At 37.0% G+C, this 23,460-nt stretch overlaps 1 protein-coding gene and 1 non-coding gene across 2 annotated transcripts in view; one reads left to right on the forward strand and one right to left on the reverse strand.

Annotated features, from left to right (window-relative positions):
- Positions 1 to 3,675: 3,675 nt before the first annotated feature.
- Positions 3,676 to 3,794, reverse strand: LOC148591739 (U4 spliceosomal RNA). The gene has a single exon (XR_015914035.1). It is a non-coding gene; the product is annotated as a U4 spliceosomal RNA (small nuclear RNA).
- CNBD1 (cyclic nucleotide binding domain containing 1) overlaps positions 3,725 to 23,460 on the forward strand; it is a 136,083-nt gene continuing 116,347 nt past the window's right edge. The window contains 4 exon segments of the mRNA XM_088537010.1: positions 3,725 to 3,818; positions 4,315 to 4,390; positions 9,145 to 9,258; positions 22,035 to 22,190. Coding sequence (XP_088393136.1) covers positions 3,725 to 3,818; positions 4,315 to 4,390; positions 9,145 to 9,258; positions 22,035 to 22,190 — 440 coding nt within the window.

Here is a 23,460-nt window from a genome sequence, read left to right on the forward strand (position 1 = left end):
TTACTCAGATGACAGAACTTTTTTCCTGAAACTGCCTAATATCTGAGATTCTCTACATTTACTGTCCCATGGTCTGAAGCCAGGCCTTTTATGGTGACTTTCTGGACACTTTGGGGGTCCTATTAGGTTTCTTAGGCTTTTGAAAGAAGTTTGTTTAGGGTTTTTGTCTTTAATTGTTTATTCATTGCATCTTAAAGGAGTAAGACTGATATGCTTATTTTTATTTATTATTTGTGGTTTAAATAATGATAAATTGTTATGGATTTCTTTATGCATCTTCATATGCAAGTAAGATACAAATTAAGTTTCTCATTCAGAAAAAAAATAAAATATGTTTTATATTAGAAGTGAACAAATGGAACTAAGATGTAGAGCATAACAAAAATATTGCTGTAGGATTTTTATAATGGCTAATGGAGTAGGCAAATGTGACATACTTGCATAATCATTCATTTAAAGTATTTATTAAAATTAAAATTGTAGAAATTATGTGGATAGTAATCAGTTTTCATTATAGTTCTTTCCACATTTCAGTGCTATAATTAGATTGTGGCATCTGTCACTGCTGATTAATATGTAGATAGCTCTGTCTTCCCACCAAGATTTACTGTGTATCAAGTCAAAATTTTGATCATCTAAAAATACGAAATAAAAAGTGGTAGTAGTTTGTAATTTTTGAAAGGAGCCTCTGCTGTGTAAAAATTATCTAATTGGTATTTCTCCTTACATTCTCTGAAGTGAGAATATCCCAGCAGGAACTGTACAATTCTCTGTGAGCAGCATGGGGTTGAAGGAACCTCAGCAGTTCCTTTGAGGCTTAGAAAGTAACATAGCCTTTCTTAAAGCCTTATGCATAGAGAAGAGTCTCTGAAGAAAAGCAATCTCTTCAAAACTGCAAAAGCTGTTGTCTACAGAGGTTTGGTTTCAGCCTCAGTTGTACTAGGATTTTTTTTTTCTTTACTCATATTTGTTATTTTTGGCTGTTGGCATGACAAGCTGTCTGCTATAAACAAATGACAGCTATCAAGTCCCTGATGTGTTTCCTCAGCCACTGGGATGCCAGAATGCTGAGCAAGCCTAATTTTTGCAATGACATCTAATATATCTTATCTATAGAAAGATTAATAGAGATGGATGATGGCTTGGCATAGGTCTGCTTAGGCACTCTCTTGGTTCTCTTGGGAACTGTGGGCTGTAGTTTCATGATTTGCTGGATGTAGCAACAAAGGTAGCTCAGGAAGGAACTTATCAAGTGGCTTCTCATATTGCATGTTCCTACTTCTCTACCAAATTTCACAGTCTCCTTGAGTGTGTGGACATTTTGGTTTTTATAATGTGTGTGCATGTCTTCAGTAAAAACTGAATGACTAGGCTGGGCTGATCTAAGCTGAAAGATATCCTTGGTATTGAGGCTCAGGCAGCAACATCTGGGCAGAACTGAGGATGAAATAGGACTTTTTGGTTTGTTTGTTTGCCGAGGTCAGAGGGACTCTATGGACTCAGTCTAATTGGCTTTGTACTATAAATCACTGGCAAATCAGGTAGGCACAGCTGTTAAACCAAGGCATACCTTGCACGCGTCATTTCAGGACTGAACAAATAGGTCTTCTAACATAGGGCAAATATCCTAAAAGCTGGGAAGCCTTAGGTAGGATATTTGCCCTATGTTAGAAGACCTATTTGGACTAATTTTGCCACCAGTTTCTAAACCCAGGCAAAATGTTTACTTACTCATGCTCTTCTTCTCTGGAGTGAAGTTATGTTTCCTAAAAAACTATGTCTTCATGCTAAGAAGGTTGGATCCAAGTGTCACATGTCCCTGTTGGATGATAGAGAAGAACAAAGATAACTTTCAGCATGTGACACTGAAGAACTGGCTTTCAGCACGGAGAACAGCCTTAGCTGTGTGTGTGAAGCCAGCAAAACACTTCACAGGAGGCTGGTGGGCAGCTCTCCCGGGCCAACAAGGGTAGTGGAGTCTGTCTGCACAGTTAGCACAGTGACTGTTGCAGGTGTTGACCCTCACGTTTGCGTATGGCCTGTTCAAGTCTCATGGAGATAATCTCTCAAATCTTTCTTTTTTCCTTGCAAGCTTTGGAGTTCTAAATAGTACACGTTTACAGATAGCTATGAGAATCATTAAAGTTAATGAGCAATTAACTGGAGTACAACAGTGAACTCGGGTTTTGAATTCTTAGTGTTTGGCACACTCGTAAATTGGTTGTTGAGATGAGGTGAAAAAACCCTAGACAGCACCGTGGAAAGATAAGGTCAATGAACTGACTTTGATTTTAACTTAAAACATCTGTCTGCAATGTTCAGTCTTGATCCTGGCTTGCCTGCTGGTAAAAATAAAAGGGAAGGGAAAAGCCTCCATTTAGTAGAGGAGAGAAAAAGAAAAAGCCCATAATGGTAATGGTAGTGCTGGTCATGGCAGTGTATGAAAGATTGGATGGAATTTGACACAGTCTGCTACGGACAACTTGCTTTTCCTTTTCAGATGCAGTTTATGTACATACGTATATATATATACATATAGCACATATGTATATGTATATATATAGCATGTATATAGCATATACATATATGTATATATGTGTGTATATATATAGCACATGAATATATGTGTATATGTAGCATATGTATATATATGTATAGATAGCCCCCACACACACACATGTACATATACATATATATATATAGAGAGAGAGATTTATGCTATATACAATGTGATCTGGTAGAGTAGGTATCTTAACAGCTTTCCAAGGTGGTTTGGGTAGGAGAAGTATTATCCAACTGCTTTTTTGTTCTTAGTGCAAATAGTGGGAGCTTCTTGTGGGAGGTGGCAAGGTAGGGTCCTGGTGCTTGTGTGTTTGTTGAAGAAGAAGATTAAATAGGGTTTCAAGTCCTGCTGCAAAGTCCTGCTCTCTTGAACATCAATGAATTGGAACAATGGGAGCGACCTCTTTTTGCTCTTTGCCCCAGGGTTATCTAAGACAACACTTAGCCAAAGTCCTGTTCACACCTTTTGATCAATGTATGGGTCTTCTGTGGTTATATCCCATGTTGTAGCAATTGCACCTCTATCTTATTTCAGTAAGTTTCAACATGGGACAAATGAGAATGATTGCTCCTGGTGCTCTCTTCAGTATAGAAAATAGTATTATCTGCTCTCCCTGTTCAGGACTTGCAAATCAAAATATTTCTTCCCTCCTACAAAAGGAGATGATTATAATATTTGAGTGGTATATTTTTATACCACTATATAAATATAAAATTTATATATTATAATATACCACTTTGCTGGTAGCAACCATAATTTCGTTTTTGATTCTTCTTTCTTCAAAGCAAAGATTGTTACGGGAAGAAAACTAGGTGACTTGACCAGGAGTTTGGTTAAAATGTTTGAAAGCTAATGAGACCAAGCATGGCATTGAAATTCAATCTACTTGTTTTTATTAAAGGCAATCTTATTTAAATCTGAGATCAAGAGTCTAGCTGGCATAGAAGATTTCAGATTTAGCAAAACTATAAATAAAACATGTTTTAAATGTTTGACTGCGTTAGTCAACACCATCTTATAGCTCAATTATACTTTTGTATGCCTAGCTATGTGACCATTTACATATATGAATAGCTTTATGCATGTAGGTCTTACACAATTTTCTTATATCCTCTATTACCAAAGGGCCTGAAATAGCCCCTGTGAGAGGAGTTTCGTAGAATGTTTCAATTAGCAATAGTCGCACCTCAGATTAACCTCATTGGCTACGATACTGCCACTGCGCAAAGTTTCCAGGCAACTATTTCAGAGAATTGTAAATACTAATGCTACACTGTAGAGTTGGACATATTTTTATTTTATTTTATTTTATTTTATTTTATTTTATTTTATTTTATTTTATTTTATTTTATTTTTTAAAAAACAGGTTAACAGATTTACTTGTTTGCCATTTACCTTACTGCTTCAATCCATTTTACATATTAGATAAACAAAGATTGATTTCTGTGTAAGAGAAATGCCAGTCTTGCTGGACAGCTTGATATACACAACAGTTTATGCTTGAGAAGTTCTGGAATAGAAAAGTTGGGGAATAAAAATGGAAACTGAGGGGCAATTGGAGTGCATCTGTGTCGTCAGTTTGCACTGGGCCTTCTTGAATATCTGTTTCGAGCTCATCCTGTATCACACGTGGTCTCGCTCTGCCCAGGTAGCATTCCCACCCCATAATAATAAAAGCCTCTTCTGAATATCTGAATCTTTCAGACCTTGGATTTTCCATATAACTCGTATCTTTTTATTCTTTCTTTCAGATAAGAAAAGAATTCCTCAGAGGGTGAATTACCTTTACTTAGATGAACTGTGTAACATCAGTGGTCTCCAGAACAGGTAACTTCTAAACCTATTCAAGAGTATTTGTGCAACATTGAACAATGAAGGTAGTTAAAATGGTTCTTGAAGTATAGTTGTGGCTGAGAAGTTTGTAAGGAAAATATACTTGTTCTGATTTGTTCCCTGCTGCGCTGTTTTCTTTATTTAGTTAAAAAAAAAAGTACATCTCACTCTGAGAAACATTCCAGAATTAGGAGAAACTGAAGTGTGTTATGATATGGAAATATACTCCTTCACTACTCCAATAATAATAAAAGTTTTGAGTGCTATTTAGGAGATCAAACCCTTTCAACACACACTGCAGATAGATAGGTTTATCACTGATGAGAATGGCATCTGCATTAGGACTACTAGATTATGCAAGCGGTGCAGGTTATTCCAAGAAATATTTTTGAAAATTCAATTACTTGACAAAACTGTGTTGGAGGGAAAAATGTACTTGCTTGTATTAAGGCTGTTAAAGCATCATATATATTATGTCCTGCGTTGATACAGATAAAATGTGATACAGTCTTCTACAGCAACACAAGTACACAGATGTCTGTCCTTGAAAAAAAAAATCTTCATATGTCAAGGTTTATGAGAATGGATAATCTCAGCTAGAGTGCTATATTTATGCATCTATTTCATTTATTATGCTAAAGATCACTTGTTTGTGCAGCAAGTTGCTTCTCTGATTTTGGATGAGATACATTTCATGCAAATCACATTTTTCTGTAGATAATGCAGCCATCCAAAAACTTTAAATCAAAGATTTTATTTTCTAATTAAAAATAAGATTATGCAAAAAAATGAGGTGAATTGCCTAGTGCTGTGACTGATTAATTTTTTGCAGGTATCCCAGTCATATTGCCCATAATGAGCAGATCATGAAAAGCAGCGAAGGGAGGGCAAGGAGGAGGAGGGGACTGATAGCAAAAGGAGAATGTGACTACCTATGCTTACTCCTGACAAGGAGACTAGAAATCAAAGGTATAGATATACAGACAGACAGGTGAAGTGGATTGAAAAAGCTGCAGCAGCTACTCTCGGGCATATGTGCTGCCACTTTCTTTAGTGCAGTTTCCTCTGTCATGTTCAAGACTATTCTAATTCTGGTGTTATGATTCTTCCAGTTTACGATACTTCTAAGATAGATGTGATACGTGCTATAAACAATACCTCTCTTCCATTCTTGTGAAATTTGTCCTCTTCCAAGCTTCTGCCTTTCCATAAGCAATTTCTGTTATTTATTGCCCATCTTCATTATGCCTTTAATGGAACCAAAGTGATTTCCCACCAAAATTAGATGCAGTTGCTTTACTGTCCATGTTTCCTGCTGAAAAAATAATCAATCAGATCTTTGATTTTTTTATGAGACTTTTTCAAATCCCTCTATGTTGGTCATTAATATCTATGTAGTTTTAGTCTATTTGCAATTTTTCATGCCTTCCTTCTAATAAAAGACAATTCTTTATGGGGAGCTCCTTTTAGATCCTTTTAAATGTAGATCCTTTTAAAATTAAGACCACCTTTTTATTTTTCCTTAGCTAAGTTAAGGAAAATTATAAAGCAATGATGGTCTTTATTTTGTAATGTGGAAATGAACTTAAACAGGTTTCTGAATACTGTCCATAAGGCTCATGTGCTTCATATTCACAAGGTCTTTGCACAGGGTGGTCTCAGAGCAGTAACCTTTAGTCAGGATGAGGTGCGATGCGTGTGGGTCTACGTTGCCCAGTCTGTTCTGTTAAAAGCAGTTAGAACTTGGAATTCCCTGCAAAGATTTCTCCAGACCATGTCCTGGAGCTATTAGTCCTTAGGCTTTATGCTGTGGTTGAGCGATGAGTCATCTGTTCATTTGGTCTATATTCACATCATCATAATTTCCCAAAGTGGCAACTGGATAAACTGTGGTTAATGATTTGGTGCGATTTAACCACAAGATCCAAAAATGAGAGTTGCTGTAGTTCAGCAAGTCACTGAGAAACCATATGGCAGAGAAATGGCATTCAGAAAGAGGATGGTATTCAGAAAGATATGGGGTCTCTAAGGCAGAATGGGTTTATTAGATCAGGTTGAAACACTGCTTCAAGTTCTAGATATGGTTTCCCCAGGGATAAATTGGGAATCTCTGTGCTGTGTTACTGACATCCCTGAAGAGTAGGCAGCCTTGGGAGAGGAAATATTGGCCCTTTTGGGAAGAGATCTTTACACGCTTTAGTTGGGCTAACACTTTTAGCTAAGATTGCAGTGGTTTGCCTTGTGTAGACAATCTGGAAATGTAAGTACCATTTTACTGCAAACATGTCATGTCACAGCAATTGTTTAGGGCTGCTTTTTCACTCTGAAAATAAGAATACCTATTATTAATTATGCCCATTAGCAAAAGCAGCCATTCAAAGCATAACTGTCTCTTTTTTTTATCTTTGTGCTTTGTTACTTGTTACAAATATGCAATATAGATCATTAGAAAAAGCAGTTAGGAATGCAAGACTACACATTTTTAAGATCAATCAAAATGGCCAGTTTTCAATAGATTGATGTAATGCCTTTCTTCAAAGAGGAAAGCTTACTTCTTTGCACTCTAACAGTATTTTTTTGCCATTCAAGGAGCAAAAATAGGGACTGTCAGTTTTTGAGTCTTAGGAGCCAGATAGCTGTTATTCCTCTGTTAAAAGCAAAATGCAGATTAAACAGCAGCAGCAAGGGAATTAGCTAAACATGGGCATTCATCCTGTTCACACTCCGAAGCTTCCATGTAAATGAGACTAGTTTTGATTAATCATAGCTTAGAGAATTTTCCTATGCATAAGTCGATTAAAAACGCGTTAGAACAGCTGTTAACGCCCAGACACATGCAGGCTAAACTGATTGCTAGTATCAATCTGATAGCTAGCTGTTTGTTAGGATACTTAAAAATGTAGAAAGTTTGCTCTGGTAGGTTGCGTAGTGCAGACTTATCATGCAAAAAACAATGTGTTTCTTCAGAAATTCACTTTATTTTTTTTTCTCATCTTCTGCACACTAAAACAAAACAAAAGGAAGATACATATTTAATTTTACTTATTTCTCCAAAGTTTAATATCTCTTTCTTCTCAACTGTTAGAAAAATTAAAAGAAGCATATCCGGCATATGCTGAAAGAGAAATGCACTACAGGTTTCATGTCGTTTGTTTTTCTTACTACTTGTTTTTTCTAAGTTTTGGGGCAAAGTTTGAAAGGTCCTATCTGCTCTTCAGGACTGTGCTCCTAGTGCTTCTGTTACTGCTTTGCCCACTTCTATCTCTACTTCTCTGGCCTTTCTCTTGCCTTTGGTGCAACAGCACCAGACAACAAACTGACACCTGAAATTAAATGGGAGCAACTACGTTTACTTGTACGGCTGTCTCCTTGTAGATGCAAAGGAAAGTGGCCCCTCCACAGGGAGGAGCATGATAGGCTTATGTGGTTCTGGTCTTCATTGTAAACTGAGAAAATGTTTAATAATACATGTGGATTCTGATGGAAATATTTTGGAAAAAGAATGGTGATACAGAACAAATTTCAAGCTGAGTTTTCTTGATGGCAATAATCTTTTCAACTAGGACATGTCAGAAACACTTTTCTGAAAAATGTCAATAAATATTTCTTCAAGATAATACCTAATTGGGACAGTTTAGCTATGGACTGAGATGTTAGTGAAATAGCATAAATGTGTGATGTAGTGTGAAGCTGCACTTGAGGTTTTTTTTTTTTTTTTTAGTAGAAAGTGGATATTTTCATTTCCCTTGACTCTTTCATAAGAAATGTATATACTTTAAGTAACTATTTCTATGTCTATGATAATGACATTTATTATGACCATATTTTTATATTGCATACAAGTGCATTCACCTATGCATAGGTGAATGAATTTAGTTATTATATTAATTATGTGAAGGGAATTTTTATTTGTGTGTTGTAGTAGCTTTTATCAGAAGTACAACAGATCTATCTGTGTACGTATAGTAGAGGCAATATCTCAATACCTTTTATTAGACCAACTAGTTAAAATAGTAAAAATTGGAAACACCAAAACTGTTTTTCAGAATGGCCCAGCACAGCAGAACCTTGAATTTATTATTGGCTTTGACCTGTGAAGTGCCCTGCCATCCTGTAAATTCCCTTGTGGCATGCATCAGCATTTTATTTATTTTTCAAGGTTATTTCCATCTCTATGCTTTCCAAAACCATGCAGCATAACTGTAGACTTGCACTGCTGACATCTTACAGTCTCCTGTGTGTTTATACTCTAGAAGGAGGCAAGAACTTTTGGTATTGCTCATAGATGCTCACGAACAATTTCAATAATTTTATATAGCTGCTCGCATGAGCGATGAACCCTATTAATCCTGGGTTCATCAATGCTCTGGAGAAGGCTGCCTCTGAAATGCTTTGACAGGAGAACATTTGGGAGTTCTAAACAAGTCCATGTTGTTCGAACTACAGAATCAAAACTGAAGAGGAAGGACATCATTTTCTATGCAGGTCCAGAGAGAAAATTCTCACAGGAGATTTTCTCCCTGTATGCCAAAGACAATCTTATTTTAAGTGTTGCATGAAGAATGACTTTTGCTTCTGCTAGTCTTTGGAAGTCTCTATGCAGACTCTCGTTTAACATTATTATGAGAAGCACGCTCCTAAGACAGTAGTGTTGTTTCATTTGGAAAAACGTAATTTGACCTTTTTAGTTGCATTATGTCTAAGGCTTATTTTCAGCCTGTGTGCTTTATATTTTCACTTTCTTTTAGTAACGATCCATGCATCAATGAAAGAGCTCATCAGAAGTTTATTGAACTTTATCCTAAAGTGTTCTACAAAGAAAAGAGTGTATTGCCAAGAATTCCTGAAGCACATCTGAAAAGGTAACATATATCCTCTTGAATCCTTTTTGTAGTGGAATGACATTTCTTTTCTTATTGTTTTTGAGAGAGATTAAGAAAGAAAAGCACAAGATATTATCAGGTCAAGCTTTACAACTGCATACGATGGAGCAGCTGCAGAAGACAAAGATTAGTAGCTACTGCTAAATTCATTTTCTGCATGAGCAGAAACATCTGTTCGCTGCTAAGAAGTACATTTGTCCAACCTTTCAAAACATTTTTGGTTACACATACCCACTTCTCAGTGTGATGCTGGATTCTTGGAGGAAAGAAAGAGCATGGCTGCTGTTATTTTATTAATTTCATTTTACCTGAAAAAAAAAGTGAGGCGTATAGAAAGTAAATTGTTGATGAGCAAATACATCTATATGTACATATTCATATGTTGGTCTGCGGTTGCACTATACTCTGTGCCTTGGTTATAAAGCTCCTGGTCCCAAACCTCTTGATTAGGGGTCAGAGTTATCCCCAAGCAGTCACTGTTCCAGGGTCTGTATTTTCAGGAGCTTCCCGGGGCACAGGGATATGTTGTTGCTTCTGCCACGTCAGAGACTACCACTGTCACAAGCTTGGGAGGGAGGAAGCTTTCTGCAAAGCACCTGGGATCTGCAGGAGGCAAGAGAGAAGCCTATCTCAATGGTAAAAGTGAAGGCAAAAATGTGACTCCTTGTTAAATATTTAAGGCCATCACAAAGTTCTACCCTGTGAGAGGGATGCTGCGGGCATGGGGCAAGGCCCAGCTTCCTGTTTCCCCCTGGAACAGCTGCCCGTTGTGCCTCTCCCCTTGGAGACCTCTCGGGGTGCACAGAGCTCCGTGGGGCTCCGCACAGCGCCGACGCTTGGCCCCCAAGCCTGAGTCTTGCTGAAAGACATGGGGTTAGTCTGAAGTTGGCCTACAAGGTGATGAAGATTTCTATTTTTTTCCCTAAATGGAATCTATTTTTTGAAGTTTTTCCAGGAAAAAAAAGTAGAAATGTAGGGATATAACCTATTACACCTCTACAGTACTTTACCTTCAGTGGCTTGTACACAGAATAGTTAATATTTTTCCATTGAGTAACAATCAGTTTTTTCAAAGAAAAATATTTTGATGAAAAGTCTTCAACCAAGCCATTAAAGTGAACCTGCTTGTGTTATTCATATACCTGTGTAGAAAGAAAAATGGGAACTTGGTACCAATTATTTACTCTTCCTGATAGTCATTTTGGTCATGATTTAAACAAAATTCTTTCAGAATTATTGGTCTTAAAGGAATGCTTAAAATCCATTAAAGAAATTGAAATGAACAGACTTCCTGTACTTCTGGGCTGTACTTCTGTCCAAGCCAGACATACCTGAAGACATGGATTTTTCAATTGCTTGTTAAAGTAGATCAGGAATGTAGTATATTTATCACACAGAATAAAACTTTGCCCACCTTAAAGATGCAATGAAGATGAATTCTGAAAATATTCTGCAAGCATTTTAAATTAATTGACTTTTAATTAAATATTTTTAATAATTGTTAATAGAAAAAGCAGTATCTTTCTGAGTAACCAAACAACAAACAAAAATATAACTACCTTCTGCAGGACACCTCTAGAAACTGCTAATTTGCAAAAATTTTCATTTTTGTAGGAAAAAATGAGTAATGCAACATCAGTAAGTAAAGTCACCTCATGGACATAGTGAATTTCTGTTTTAAAATTTGTCTTTGAATCAGTCTTGAGAGTGCTGTACGAAAACCTAATTTGGTAGTTCTGTGATGAATCACTGTTCTCACAGGCTGATAATTCTGTTGTAAAAGTTAGCTCTGAATTTAAAAAATACACTCAACAGAACCATTTACCTTTGGTGACTTGAAATAACATGAATTTTATTTCTGCTCACAGTTTTTGTAATTTACATCCTCTTGTGCTCTCTCACATAAGCAGTGCTCTATAATACAGAAATGAAACTAAAATTACTAGTACTATATTGCCACAGTTGGAAAAAAACACATTTCTGGGTCATTGATTAAATTAGTCCTTGATTTATAAGCTCCAGACCCTTCGACAAGAGCTACAAATCTTGCTCTTTTTGCAGACATTTTTCTTATATAACTCTGATATGTGTACAAGCAGTATTGAAATAATTGAATTAAGAATTTTTGCCCTCACTGTGTTAGCTTTCTCTGCATGTTTACAACTAAAAGGATGAGATAAAAAAAGGTTTCTTTGTTTCTGTCTACCTTAACTTTGTTATCACTGACAGACACTGGGATCCAAGCTCATGTCTTGAGTTCTCCTTTTTCCTCTGGAAAGAATTACTTACAGGTATCAGTGGGATTATGGCATGTGTATCTGAAGACAGAATTTGGCCTAGTGACTTGAGCTTGTTTGCATCCAACTAAGCTGCAGAGTGCTGTGTAGGGAATTGTTCATACTAGTAGGCAAATATTGTAATTGCTAGATTATAGACAAGAGCCCCGCAGCAACAGCGCTGAGCAAAGCAGCCTGAGCTTTGCATATTTAGTTTTCTTCTGCTCCTGCATTCAGGGTCTGAGGTGATCTGCAATTGTATTCTTTTGGGAGTGCTGAAGTTAGATTGCAAAATCATAACTACACACAGCCCCAGTTTGCGTATGCTAATTCACAAGTGCTTGGTTTGGGTAGTTCATCTGTTGTTTTCTGTAAGCACAACTTTCAACAGATCTCCCACTCCAAACATCTCCTCCTCCTCCTAAAATTCCTATCTGATGATATGGGAATCATTGGAAAGCACTAATATATTCTCATTTTATTTCTGATTCCCAAAGTGTATGCGTGTGCAGCATGTAAAATCACTGCAATAAAAGCGTGACCAGCACAGGATCTCATTTAATAAAACATTGTATGATATATGAGTAGACTGTTGGCTCTTTTAAGATCTCATTCAGAGATGCAAGTCAAGCCTGGAATCCTAAGTGAAACGTTCTTCATTTAGACGGATCTTAAATATACCAAAAACACATCTCAAAAGGTCAGGTACATGGAAAGCAAAACAGCTGGAATCTGCGGCTAGTGTGATTTTTTTTTTCTTTTTCCATACATAATGCATTTAGTTTGCTACAGTTGTCTTATTAAACCTTTCTTCTGGACTGTTGAGGATCAGTATCTAGCTTTCTTATGGCTCTTAAAGTTGTGGAAAACTCTGTGCTACAGGGCAGGAAAAGCTTAATGGAAAATCGGTCGGCTGGATCACTTAGTTAACCTGCTGGGGGATGTTGTAACTGGCCTTCAGGAGCCTGAAGAGGGGGGCACAAAACAGCTTACACGGTGCTTGGATGGAAATTCTGCCAGGAGGATTTTACAAGCCTGAGTTAAAGGCTCAGGATGAAAAGCCACTTTTAATGCACCAAGCAAATAGCTCAGAGGAAGTGCTGAAGAGATGCAAATTCCATCTTCCTAACAGTAAGGAGGTTTACTGTAGGAAGCATTTAGGCATTTATTTCCAGGAAGGGCTGCAGGGCTGTGAATCTTAAGATGTCTCTTAAATAAACACACATCAGTTCTTTCTTTCAAGAGACCACCAAAGATGAAAGAAGAGGATGTCATCTCTTTTATGAAGTATTCTAGTGGTTATGACATCCATCCAGAAAGAGAGAGATCTGAATTTATTTTTTTTCTCTGTCTCCCATCTGAATAGTCTATATGATATTTTGGGAGGAAGCACTCTTGTCCCTTTGGAGCTGCTATTTCATTGCATTTAAATCTCTGAGCTGGAGAAAATGGTGTCCCGTAGTTTACCCTTGATCAGTAGCCTCTGGGCTAGCAAAAGGAGTCCAGCGCCTTACTGCATGTTTGTGAGTTTCCTCTTCTTCACCCCCTTTTTTCTTTTGGCTTCTCCAGCTAATCCTAAATTTGTGTCTTTGGTGCCTCATTGATATAAAATCAGTGTAAATGGGTTGGACAAAACAAACAAACAAAACTTTAAAACTTCTTGAATGAAAATTTGGAAGAGAAGTTCTGGCCTTTTACATCCAGCGTAGGAAGAGGGCTGGAAAGCAACATTACTCAGTGTGGAACCCTCTTCAGTTATCGCTGTTGACTTCTCCATCAGTAAGTTTATGGTGCAATGGAAAGGATACATCCTCCACCACCCAAAAACTCTTTCTTTGGAAGTAAAATCTATTATGTATTCTCTGCTATAGAAATTAGCCTTTTTTTTTTTTTTTTTTCTTAGGGATAAGTGGTCCAGCTTCTCACAAAAACATGATACCTTTGGTTAATGCAAAAGTGCTAATGTTTTAAGGATTCTTATAAGGTGAATGCATGCAATGAAGACAGATCTAGAAGTCTCTATCAGGATAACTTCCACTGAGCCCTGTGTGAGTTGCAGTGAGCAGTATGTCTCAGGCAAATGTGTTGCTTTCCTGCCAGCAGTGAGCAAGAAACTTTAAATGTTGAGGATCAGCACCTAGCCTGTCACTGTTTTAGTCCACTCAAAGTTGAAAACAAAATTCCTGGGAAGATTTTTTGTTTCTCATTTCTTTCCTACTCCTATGAGTTTAAGTAACATTTCCCATTACATCAGAGCATCTTAAAGTTTCGTTGAGTACATATATATATCTGAGGAGTTTTCTTAAGTGGTTCACAAGTATGGGACAAGAATATCTTCGTTCATTCACTGCATATAAGGTCCCAGTCAAGCTCAAATCCTGTAGCTTGAATCGGTAAAAACCACAAAGAAGACCACCACAATTTTCCAAGATGTTTTTTGGAATTGTATGGAGACTATTGCTGCAATGTCAGCCTCTAAAGTGTTACAGAATCACAGAACAGTTAAAGCTGGAAGGGACCTGTGGGGATCATCTAGTCTGAAAGATCCACAAGGGCACATTGCTGGCTCATGGTCAACATGTCCACCAGGACCCCCTCAACCTTCTCTGAAGAGCTGCTCTCCAGCAGGTCACGTCCAGCCTGTCCTGCTGCCTGGGGTTATTTCTCCCTATGTACAGGACCCTGCACTTGCCTTTGCTGAACTCCATGAGGTTCCTCTCCACCCAGCTCTCCAACCTATCCAGATCCCTCTGAATGGCAACACAGATCTCTGGGGTATCATCCACTCCTCCCAGTTTTGTATTATGTGCAAACTTGCTGAGGGTGCACCCTGTCTCTTCATCCATGTCATTGCACAATACTGAACCCAGTGTTGACCCCTAGGAGACCCAGCTAGCTACAGACCTCCAAATTAATAAACACAAGGGCAGAGAGATTGGTTTAGACTTGCATGTTCTGCCTTCTGCCACTCAGAGCTAAAAGTCTGGGATTATTTTAATATTTTTAATATGCCAAGATATATTAGGAGATACATTGGAACATGACATTAGCTGTTTCCAGCTTCTAATCATGAAGAGCAATCCGAGTGTGCTACATATTTAGCAGTAATTGCCCCAGATCTTCTTGAGCAAACAGAAGGGCCTTGGATGAAGATGGTTGTATGACAGTATGTACTCCTTCATGGAAAATTATTGTTTTAATATAATTTATTCTAGTGTTTACAGTGACAGGACTTTGTGGCAGTCATACAGCCATAGAGAGTCAATGTCTTTCTTTCAGAAAGCCATTCAATAAATTACAGCAATCCTTTTTTTTTTTTTTTCTTGTGAGAGAAAAATGAAGTTCAACAGTGGTGACTTTCCCCAAGTTTCACATGGAAGAAATACATATTGATATATTTTGCAGCCAAAGCTTTCATTCTTGCTGATGCGCTGAAAAATGATTTGAAATATATTCTGAATGACCCTTTAAATCATCACTGTATATTCTGTGTAGTGTAACTTACGAGTGAACTGAAGATGAATAAGCTAATAAGCTTATACACATATATTTAGTGCAGGATATAAGGCAAAAAGAAAGAATTATGTTTGGCTGTGTCTTTTTTCATCTTCAAATATTGTTTTTTTTCTTTTAGTTTTCTCTGAGGGATATAGATGATCCTAATAAAAAAGCTCAAACATTGCCAAAAATACAGTTTACTCTATCAAGTCAAACTCCGTTAAGTTTTATACACCAAAGAATAAAGATAATATAGAGGCAATGCTCAGAAAAAGCTTCCCAGACTGAGGAAGGGAGAGTAGATTATTGAACACAGAAATAAGAATGGAGACAAGCTGTCATGTGTTTTGCAAGAGGTGAAGAGATGCTTTCACATTAAATAGAAAAAGTCTACACAGTCCTTCAGTGTGAAACATTTCTTTCTGCATTTTTTTGTTTTTCCCCAAAGTATTATGGAATTCAGTGAAAAACACCAGAATTTGCTAAGAATTAAAGATAGAGCAAACTTAATTTATCAGAGAACCCGGAGAGAATGGAGTTGGGAAACTGGCTTTTGACTTATTGAGTTGCTTCTTGTGTTCTTTCAGAGCTGGAATCTTTTGACCCTGTCTCTCATAATGCGGTGCCAAAGTTCCTAGTAAAACTAGATCATGAACAGGGCAACTTTGTAAACCTGCCATCCCCAGGACAGAGTACTGACACCTGGTTAATATTCCTCATTGCAATTTATGGCCACTAATTGATAGATATATGAAGAGGATCAAGTTTTACTCAGTGAAAGGCTTTTGCACTGGTTTTAAAAATCAAATTATCTCTCTTAAAAAAAAAATAGCTGTAAAGTCATGATTTGAGTCAGTGCAGAGCCATAAACATTGCCTTAAATGTGAATCTGAATTGCTAGTAGCTTAATCAAACTGAGAGAGAGATAATTAAAAGATATCCTGGTCTTGAATGTTGTTTCAGAAATACTGTAAAGTTAAGTTTGACTTTCAGGAAAATGTGTGCTTGCTATAGAGGAAAGCCTGTGTTTTGAGAAGTCTTAACTTGTCTTGACATTTTAAAATAGTGGTGAGCTTCTTAACTGGTACAGTTACAGACGAACTGGAAGGTTGTTTGGATGGTTATCTTGGCTTAGTTTAAGTGGAATTGGCTATAAAAGCAAGTTGAACAGAAATAAGCCATTCTACAGTTAAATGTAAATCTGTATAGGAACTTCGGTTAAATCAATCAATGTCATCCTATAAATACTCTTTAGAAACGTCTGTGTGTGCTCCCTTTTGGCTCCCATCATTCTCCTCTGCCACGCAGCCTTTGAGCAACTTTCCTACTGTGATCCCTGCCCATATCTGCTGGTTTGGTTGGTTGGTTGGTTGGTTTTTTGTTTTGTTTTGTTTGAAATGCAGTTGACACTTGACCTGTGTGCACGTGCTGATGGCATTACAGGACAGGCAGCAAAATCTTCACAGCTATAAGTGGAATTCCAGGTCTCCTGTGCATATCAATACTGCTGCTCTCCTCCCTGTGTGCATAAAGGATCATAATTGTTGCAATCATGTAGGCAAAGTCCTAGCACTGGAAGGACATACAGTTGCATAGCGACCCATAAATTAAACACTTATTCTTTCTGACAGCAGTAGCAGAATTATCCTCATCTCGTGCATAAGTGTCACAGCTTGCTTTTCTCCCAAGTGAGTCTTGCCTTAGCAGAGGTGTCAATGCGGCGGTGTTGTGCAAGCTAATATATTTGCTGCCCTTTTCCACAGCCATGTGCAGATGCTTCAGGGAGTGCAAAATTTCCCAGTATAGATCATTTATGCTAGGGGATACATAAGAGGAGGCTTTTTATTTACTGGACATTAGGTGTCCCAGTTATATGTCAGAGATTCACTGGACTCGAGATTTTCGAAACCAGAGTCTTTAAAGTTACAAAGCAGAGCTGTCCTGCTCAGCAGTTTATGGATCTTACTTGTTCAGAAAATACAGATGACTTTAATTGTGTAATTCAGTTTCACAGAAAGAAGCCTTTGCAAGAGTGAAGGACAAACATTTCTGACACCCAGACTTTCACTGCTGCTAGCAGTTTTTGTTTGCCTATTAAAGCCATCTTCCGAATATTGAAGCTTGTGTTCACTGACTTATCCCTGTTTGCCCTCTCTCCTATCTTCCTCACCTCTCGCATATGAAGTATTTTGCTTTCTAGGGGAAAATGGTGTGAAATGATGGGAATACACAATTAGAATCATTGCTAGGCAGTTTATCTTTGGTATTTATTTTATATGTGGAACATATCATTCCTATGTAGAGAGTTATTGTTGATTCACTTGCTTCCCCCACAATGTTTTGCCTCGTCTCATTTTCTCCTGCTACTAGTAGCCATGCACCTTCCAGATTAACTCAAGTTATAATTACCTGTCTGGGATTTAGAGTAACTCTTGGAAGAAGAAAGAATGTGCAATACGTCTTTGTATGCTGGGTCTTGTCAGCACACTTTATGGACAGACATAACAATCATATCCTGTAGACTATATCTTAGCTAGCTGTATGGCCCTAGCTTTAATCATTTGCAACTAATCTAAGCTTCACATTTTCCATCGTGTCTTGTCCATCAAGCTTAAGCTGAGGTGTTTTCTAAGAAGGGCTGCAAGTGACGTTGTACAAACTGGACTCAAGTGTCAGAAATTTTCCCTTGCCAGTGCGTTGTACCTTCCCCTACCTCAGAGAGAAGGAAGGAACACAAGGTATTTTGAACTGGGATCCATGCACGTGCAGAAGGAATTCTGATTAAATTTGCGTGACTTGTTATTTATCGCTCTGCATTGCTCCTGCATGGACTCTCTCAGAATCAACCCCGTTATTCATGCAGTGCCCCCGTTGGAAAAGTTTGTGCAATCAGGAGTGGAGCAGAAACATTGCTATTCGAAATAGGAAGCAAGTCATTCTCAGAATCAATCACAACTGTGTATTGCTTAAAGGTTTGTTTCTGGGGAACAGATCACAAATAGTTGTCAGTTGTGCAATTTGTTCACAGAAAATACTTTATTCTGAATAAAATACTACGTCTTAAATGCAGGCTGTCCATGGGCAACTCATAAACAGACAGATGGCCTGAATTTAATAAATGCATTATTTGCTCGAAATACTCAGGACCACTGATTTGTTTGAATTCTGTTATTGATTATTATTTTTTAATTGCTGAGCTCTTCCTCAATACCGTGTGACAGATATTTTCAATGCTATATAACAGATTACATTAACTTTAATCCCTTGAATTTCTCAAAGAAAGGCTACCGTTACATATGTAAGCAAAAATTGCTACCTATAGGGACAGAATCCCATTGTCCAGTATAACATATAATAGAGTCAGAACTTCCCCTAAAAAAGGGTAATTTTGCAGTGTAATTATAATTCTGAGCTAACACTGGTAAAGCTCCTTTTTTTCACTCTGATATAGTATAAATGGTAATTTTGGACCATTTGGAAATAGTATGGTGTAAGCCAGAATGGGGTATTTTAGAACCAAATTAAATGTTGATGTGGGAGCTATACCAGTAAAAGTACATTGGTCGGTATCTTCTCATTAAGAATTACAGTACTTTGATGAGGAGACTATAATGAAGGCTAAATTTAATTCTGACATGGTTATAACATCAGTCGTTTATAGTTTCCTTATTATCAAGACTTTTTATTAGAATCTAATTTAACGGATAATTTAAAAATGGAGCTACATTTTCCTGGGGCTTTCATAGCTTCCATTTGCCCTACTGAAATTTTTATCTTGTAGTTATTCTATTCCTCATATATGTGCAAATAGCTTCCTCTGGAATATCTACATCAAGTGAAATAAATTGTATTACAACCATCATGCATTATTATTATTGTTATCATCAGGACATTATCAGTAGTAACGTAGGAAATAAATGTTATGGGAGCATACTATACACCAACTGAGAGAAAAGTGGGTAGCTGCTCTAAGTTTTAGTGAAGTCTGTGTTTGCTAAACTTGTAAGAAAGACAGGTAAAGGTCATGGCTAAAAGGGAAACAAGGGACGAGATGCCTGATTGAAATATATTACTTTTTTGTTATTTTTCAATTCTGAAATGCAGTCAGTGAAGTGCGGAAGTGACAATTATGTCAAACCATTAGAAAGAAAAAGCAGAAAAGAGGAAAATTATAGCAAAATAGTGGCTGTTGAATTGGCAGGCTCACTGTACATTCTGTCTTAATCAGGACGTAGAAAATACTAAGAGGAAGAAGAATAGATAAATTAGTAGCTTGCTCCTTTCAGACTTCCAAAGAAAAAATGTTGCAGCAGCCTTTGAGGCAATGATGTTGCCTCAAAGGCTGCTGCCTTTTGCAGTCTTTTGCATTTTGCAGAATGCCTGTTTTGCATTCTGATACCCAGAACTTTGCCTTTCTAATCCATTTTAAGCTATTGCAGAGAGGAGCTTCTCTATAGACTGCTATCTGATAACTTTAAATTCTCCATTAAAAAAAAATCAGGAATCTGCATCTTTTAGTATCTTCCTATTATTTATTACTCAAATTTGCCATTTTCTATGGACAAGTGAAAGAAAAGAGTGAAGTTTCCACTTTTTCTTAAACAATAATTTAATGAAGCATGTGTTGTTGGTATAGTAATGTTATAAACAGTGATGTTTTCCTAGTTCACAAAGTATTGCTCAAAATACTTTACTTTTCATAGGAAAATATGTATTTTTATATATTTAGGAGGCTATATCATGGCCTTGAAGGGTAGAGATTATTTTAAGCAAAAAAAAAAAAGAAAAAAAGAAAAAAAGAAGAGAGAGAAACATTTCAGGATTATATTATTTATTTTTTCCTGTAAACAAAAAGGAAAATGTGCTGGCAATTCTTGAACAGAACCTAATTCACATGAATCAAATTCAAATGTCATCTGTTAGATTCTACCTGACAATGGAAAATACGCTTTTATGTATAATTCTCTTCACAGTTCTGGCAGATATTTCACCATCAGCCCTTGAAGATATAGACAATGCACTTACTTTGATATCACATTGTAAAATGGATCCTGAATAAGAGCTTTAGGCCTTGCCTTCGCATAGCTGCTTAGTAACAATGACAAATTATAAAGCTGCAGGAGACCACTTTGATTTGCAGAGTGTTATTATCAGTGTTTAGATGCAAATGCAAAATGAGTAGAAATCTGAGGAGTAAAACTTCTATTGTTGGAAAATCTGAAATGCCTGAGAACTTCTCATGAATGTGGTTTACTGTATAGCCACCAACATATTTGGAAATGACGATCATAACCACGAAGAAAAGATTTAGTTCAAAGTTGTTACAAACACTTGCAGATGGATATCGAGTCTGATTCTTTATTTCTATTTTGCATGGTGACAAGCAGCGATGCAATGAGCTGCCTTGGGAGCACACTGCCCTGGATTGGCTCGGAACAGTGTCCAAAGTGGTGCAAAATCAGCACCCCACCTGCATGAGCAGAGTCCACATGTAAAGATTAATGAACTTTCACATTCAGGATGCAAACTCCTCCCTTTTTTGTTTCCCATAATAGGTTGAATTAGAAATGTGTGTCGAATTAGAAATGTTAGGGAAACTTATGTTTAGAAATGAATTTTGTAGTTAGTGGTGTTGAAATTTCCTTTGTCACAAGATGCTTAGGGTGCAGTAAACCCATGCTGTGATGGCTCTTACTAGAGATTCAGAACTGGTTATCTACTCTCAGTCTCTGAGTTTTCTGAATGGACTGAGAGATCTGCCTAAATTATGAAGACTTAAGTTTATTTAAGAAGCAGTGTGTGCTTGTTTACAGCACAAAGCCATGATTCCAGTTTACTAAAAGACCGGAATCTATCAGCTGCTTACATTACAGGAAAATGAAGAGGGGAAAAGGAGAGGTAAATAAGCAATTTTATTCAAAATAGTATTTTAGTGCCTACTCCCCACTGAAATCCCTGGAAAATGGGCACATAATTATCTTAGTATGGTTAAATATTGCATGCTCTTATGCTGTTATCAGGTTATGCAGGTACTGTTATCACCTGTCTTAATCTGATTTCTTCCCTGTTTTTAGTCTGCAGCTCTGCAAATTATTCTGTTTTGTTTCAAGATTTTTTTTCATTGCAATAGGAATTAAAATACTCAAAACAATGTTTCCATTCTTAATAAAATGGATTTACTGTTCTTTACCATGAACCCTGCTTTCAGGCAGCCTCAATGACAAGCTGTTCTGTCCCTGGAAATGACCAGTGTCTTAACTTTTATGCAAGAAGCCCGAAGGAATATCTTGAAATTAGAGCTGAGGGAGCCCTGAGCAGCTGGATAGCCAAGAATCTGTGAGGTCCACAGTGAAGCAAGCCACGTAGTCGAAAATATAGCTTAAAGCTCTACTTCTATCACACAATGTCAATAGGAAGAGAAGCAATGAAAATAATTGCAGTAACATAAAAATTAAAACAGATGCTTCATTTTGTTCTACTGACCAGAGGGGAATACTAATAAGGCAATCTCTGAATAACACTCACTGATAAAACTTTTTATAGGGTAGTTGATTTCATATGCCTACACAATTTAGACAGTAAATACACCATCAACAATTCAAATTGTTAATTTTTTTTAAACCCGTACATGAGTCACTTTGCATTGTTATGCACAACATTTGCCTATAAGCCACTTCTTGACTAGATAAAAGCAAAAGCAGCCTTGGGGAAAAGCTGAACTGTTGCTTTCACACCTTTCACAGAAGGGGTTTTTTGCATGTTTTCCAAACTTGCTTGTTAAGAGAGAAATTAGAATTCTTTTAAAAATGTATATTTTTTTTCTTCAAATATACAGCTCTCTTGCAAGTGATATTTTCATATTCTTTTTTATTTTATTGGAAGCCCTTTACAAATAATAAATAAATAAATTAATAATAGTTAAAGAAGGGCTTTTTGTGTGCATGAGACACACATTTTATAAAACTGTCTCTTGTGTTTTAGGATACCAAAACCACTCAATGAAAATCAACCAGTGGATGAGAAGTATCATGATATAGGTAGCTACCTTAAGAAGATCAGGGGTATCCCAAGAGTTGAGCAAGAATCTCTTCAGAAGAGGGAGCATATCGACATGTTAATAAGAATACTCAAGAAGGTGTAAGTATTAAGATCAAAGTTAACTTTTAACATTGGAAATGAAGGAAGAAAAAGAATTTCACTTAGATTTGGGGAAAAAAGGCAAGCAAAACAAAAATATAGTAGTAAAATGTGGAATATGATCTCACAGTAGTCTTCAGTGATGAGGTATACTACCTTCCTTTTGATAATTTTTCCTCCTCCTCCTGTTGTGTCCTTAGATTACAGACTTTTTAAAGAGAGGAATGTGTGTTTCACATCTATCTCTGAAGTATCTACTCTATTTCTGTATTTACACAAAAATCAAGACACTATCAAGAATCTTGGGTTGCATTACAAGTGCCTATTTTCTACCTGGAGTTATTATCATATTTAGAATAAGCACTAGAATGTTGCATTACTAGAGAAACTAAAAGTTTAGGGCTGATTTTTTGAGGACCTACAGTTACCATATTTCTTTGCACTGAAGAAACGCTCCATTGATCACTATTTATACTGTTTTTATCATAGTAATTCTACTGACTTAAATGAAATTAAGCACCTTAAGTAGAACCTGTTAAGCACCTTAAGTGGAACCTGTTGTTTTATTTTGGTGTTAACTGCATGATTCTATCCCTGTTACAGCTGGCCAGACTTCTAGTCCATGCAAACATTAGTTCTCTGCTGTCTACTGCTATCTATATGGATTTATGGTATACATAATACTAGGCACATAGCAAACTCTGGCTTCAGGGGACTATCTCGTTTAGCTGTTCCGATCATTCTAGGATATTAAAGAGTTATTCTTTTAAAACATTTCTGCTTTAAATAACTAATTTTTTCTCATTTTCGTGCTCATAGTTACGTTGTCCTGCTTAGTTGCAAAATGTTAATTGATCTGCCCTGCAGAAATGTCAGACGCTGCTGCCGCCGCTGTTGGCCGGGCTGCAAACGGTGGGAGGTGGTGGGGGAAGGCGAATGAAGGGCTGCATGTGCAGTGTGAGTAGAACTTATTGCTATTAATGTTGCCTAATTTAATAGTTGTAGCTTTGACTTAGCAAGGGACGAGGAGAATGAGGTACAAGACATTTGCTTCATTTATCTTGTAACTTCAGCACCATCGGTTGGTTCAAGAGTAAAGGCTTATCTAACCTCCAAAGCTGGACCTTTCTAACTATTTCAGTATAAATGAAGTGGTGTGACCTGACATCCATTTTCAGCACTTTTAAAATCATATTTCATGTATGCACAGCTTTGCCAGTACTTTAAGTTACTTTAAGGACACACTAATGATTCTGTTGGAGGTACAAGC

The sequence above is a fragment of the Tinamus guttatus genome, unplaced genomic scaffold (assembly GCF_059628265.1).
Source record: "Tinamus guttatus ecotype Peru unplaced genomic scaffold, ASM5962826v1 Tinamus_guttatus_pri_ptg000713l, whole genome shotgun sequence".
Taxonomy (NCBI): domain Eukaryota; kingdom Metazoa; phylum Chordata; class Aves; order Tinamiformes; family Tinamidae; genus Tinamus; species Tinamus guttatus.